The sequence below is a fragment of the Humulus lupulus genome, chromosome 1, assembly GCF_963169125.1.
Source record: "Humulus lupulus chromosome 1, drHumLupu1.1, whole genome shotgun sequence".
Lineage (NCBI taxonomy): Eukaryota > Viridiplantae > Streptophyta > Magnoliopsida > Rosales > Cannabaceae > Humulus > Humulus lupulus.
The window spans coordinates 17,980,080-17,983,653 of record NC_084793.1 but is presented as its reverse complement, the minus strand read 5'-3'; the positions used below and the strand labels follow the sequence as shown (position 1 = coordinate 17,983,653).

The 3,574-nt window shown below is 32.5% G+C and overlaps 1 protein-coding gene across 1 annotated transcript; it reads right to left on the bottom strand.

Moving 5' to 3' along the window:
- Positions 1-393: 393 nt before the first annotated feature.
- LOC133788002 (monooxygenase 2-like) lies at positions 394-2,963 on the bottom strand. The gene is made up of 6 exons (XM_062225587.1): positions 2,808-2,963; positions 2,584-2,730; positions 1,851-1,919; positions 1,441-1,606; positions 1,115-1,346; positions 394-1,018 (listed from the first exon to the last, which is right to left on the bottom strand). Exons 1-6 carry the CDS (start codon positions 2,879-2,881, stop codon positions 468-470), a joined length of 1,239 nt encoding a protein of 412 aa, XP_062081571.1. The 5' UTR covers positions 2,882-2,963; the 3' UTR covers positions 394-467.
- Positions 2,964-3,574: the final 611 nt, after the last annotated feature.

The window sequence follows — 3,574 nt, the reverse complement described above, 5'->3', positions numbered from 1 at the left end:
CACTAGTAACCAGCTACAATGTCTACAGAAAGTAGTAAAGACTGGTAACTAATTACATTATCGAGTCTTTCAAAGTAAAAATATTAAAATTGAGGGATTTAGTAGAATTATTATGTAGTTTACTTTTAGTAAATTTTATTAGAGAAATTTGTATTCGGTAATATATTCTATCTATGAAAAAAATTATAAAATATAACACGTTATTATATGTAATTTTTGTAGTGTATTTCAAGATTAGTTTTGTGCCATTCAACATCATATTTTTAAGTTGATAATTTTTTGGAAAATTTGACCCTTTCATAATATCTCAAATTAAGTATGTGGAGGCAAATTAAATTGAAACAAAACATTAAAAAACTCAACCAAAATTTTCCAATGAAAATGAGTTACTCGTTCGGCTAGAAATATGATTCAATCTCTTATTAAAATTTATTTAAAAAAAAAAAAAGTAGATAAAGAAGTTGGAACTAGGAATTGTGAGTGAGTTTCCCACAATCAAAATCAGCCTTATTGAGCACCAAACTAGTCAAAAATGGAGCCAAAAACTTGTCCCTTAAGAAACTCAAGACTCTACCATCACTCTGTTGTATATAACCAACAGCATAAGCTGTAGCAACTAGGTCAAAGCTCCTCCATTGCCTCTCACTAGCATACTTCTTCAACCCCATTTCTATGTTCTTATATTCCTCTTCAAGGTTTTCACTTTTCTTGCTTGAGTTTCTCAGCAACACCTCCCCAAGACACCTGGCCAAAACGACGCCGTCTTCCAGTGCTGAGCAGCCGCCTTGGCCGAGGTCCGGTGTCATGGGATGGATGGCATCACCGGCCACACAAACATTGCCTTTGCTTATGCTTTTCCATAGAAGCTCCCATGGTTTTCTACATCTTAGTGGAGATATCAACTTGAAGGCTTCTAATTCTGTGGACTCAAATACACCTCTTATTTGATCAGGAATCACTCCCAATTTACTCAATACAAACTCCCTTGCTTTAGTTGGGTTCTCTTCTAGCTCTTTCTCTACATATAAATATGCAACAACCAAATCAAATACAACACATATCAACAAGTTAAACTATGTACCAATATTTGCTACTTAAGAATAAATATTAGTACCTTGGTCAGGGGAAGGAGCAAAGGTAAAAAACCAGTAGACGAATCTGGGGTCACAAGGAATGGTACCAAATCTAACACCATCTCCAAAGAACTGATTAAAGAGTGGCTCAAATCCATGATTATTGTCAAAAGTTGCACACCCCCTAATGCCACATCGCCCTGTATGTGTAGCTTTATTGAATCCTAGCCATTTTGCCACCACTGAATTCACTCCATCAGTCCCTATCAACACCTTATTTCATAACAAGAAGCACTAGTTATGAATCAGACCCAAATCTTTTTTCTTGTTTTTTTTGAATTTTGAATTTGGGTTTGAAATTATATACCTTGGTTCTAATGACAGTTCCATCAGCAAGATGAAGCAGCTTGAAGAAACCAGATTCTTCAATAGCAACCAGTTTGGAGGAGAATCTGATAGTACCACTTGGGAGTTCATTTGAGAGAGCTTCCAAGAGCAACTTCCTTTTTACACATCGAACTTCATGCTTTCCACTGTGCATCACACACCCCCATTGATCAACTTTAATCATGTCCTTTTATTTTATAAATGACAGCATTTAAGTCCATACCCCTACTTTTTAACAAAGTTTACACTTCTAATACTATGGTTAATACATATAAAAAATCAATTTTACTCTTAAATAGTTAACAATTTTGTTAAAAATACGATAGTAAGGACTTGATTGTAAATTTATATGTATAATCAAAGGGGTGAAATTGGATTAAATTAGCTTACACTTTTCCTTTGGCCTTAAATGACATCTCTGCTGTTTGGAGTCCTGATTCTGTAGATGAAGTAACATTTCTGCACTCACACAATCTCTACTTTGATCAGCTTCATGCTTCATAATCATAGAAAATATAACATAAATACATAATATTATATATATATATATCAATCACAAACTTATTAGCTAAGCAGGGCATGTTTGTATGTAGTATTGTATTATATGGTATTATTTTATATAAAGTAATATGTTAAGTATTCACTTGTATTAAAATATTGTATTAAATTATATTATGTTTGGTACACAATCATGTTGTATTGTATTAATTAAAACTGAATAAAATAACTATTTTCAAGCGATATTATATGTGATACTATTGTGCGACCCTAATCTCGATCCTAGCCCCACAATCCTGGCCTCGACCCCAACCCTGACCCCCGTCCTCAGCCCCGACTCCGACCCCACGACCCTAACCATGATCCCAACCCAATCTTACCGCAATACAACCTATTTTCAAAAATATTATAACACAAATTAATACATATCATTTTTATATATTAAATAATAACGTTGATATTGTAATAAAATTTATGGTAATAGTAATTAATACAATACAAAATTAAATCCAACATAATATTCTACTTATTTAATATAATACGACCTTCTTCTACTAAGCCTGTTCTTAGAAAAATGAAGTATTAGTATAAGTGGAATATAAATGAGAGAGAGTGAGTAGGATACCCTAGAAGGGTGTCATGTTGTTGGCGAAGAGAGTCTCCAACACCAATAGCATCCAAAGCCTTCCAAGCATTGGTCCATATCAACAAAGCAAAGCCTGTTATCCTCAAACAATCTGCTGACTCCAGTACTAGGCTCTTTATACCCAACCTACAAAAACCAAACTTTATACATTTATATCATAATATATATATATATATATATATATAGAGTGATTAAATAAGTACCTGTGAAGTCCCAAGGATGTAGTGAGGCCAGCAATTCCAGCTCCTACAATCACAACATTCTCAACAAGTTCCATACTAGCTATACTAACCTTTCTTTTATATTGGCTTCTCTCAAGTCTCAACTATATATATTTTAGCTGTAAGAGTAGTTTTAGATAATGGGGTTCTTACGTATACATACTTGTATTATGTAATGGTTGGTGGGAAAGAACTCAATTACTCAAAGAAGGATGGTGACGTTGGGAATGACCCCTGTCTGATAATAATAGATTACAAGGCTTGAAAAGTTGTGTTGTGTGGCCAAGTTTACTGTCACAATTTCAACGACCAGTTTTGTTTGGATTGTAACATTGAATTATTTGGTTGTATTAAGTCACTAAATTGGATAAAAATGCACCTACCAAGACTAATCGTGATATTATTTATTTTAAACTATTACTAATTGTATAAGCTTGTTGTATATATATCACGTTTTTTATTTAGTGGCAGTCACACTTTTATTTATTATTTAAGTAATGATACATATACAAAAAATATATGTATAAAAACATTACACATAATTTGACAGTTTTTTCAATTGAGTATTTTTATGGGATACCTTATAGGCTAATTATAGTATCTAACATTATATATTATATTAATGCAATTTAATATCCTAATTTAAATGAAAATATGTAAAATTTTAAATTATTGGACATTGGATATTGGATATGATAAGATCTCTTTATTGCAATATTCTTTGAGAGTAACCCACTGTTTTGTTACAG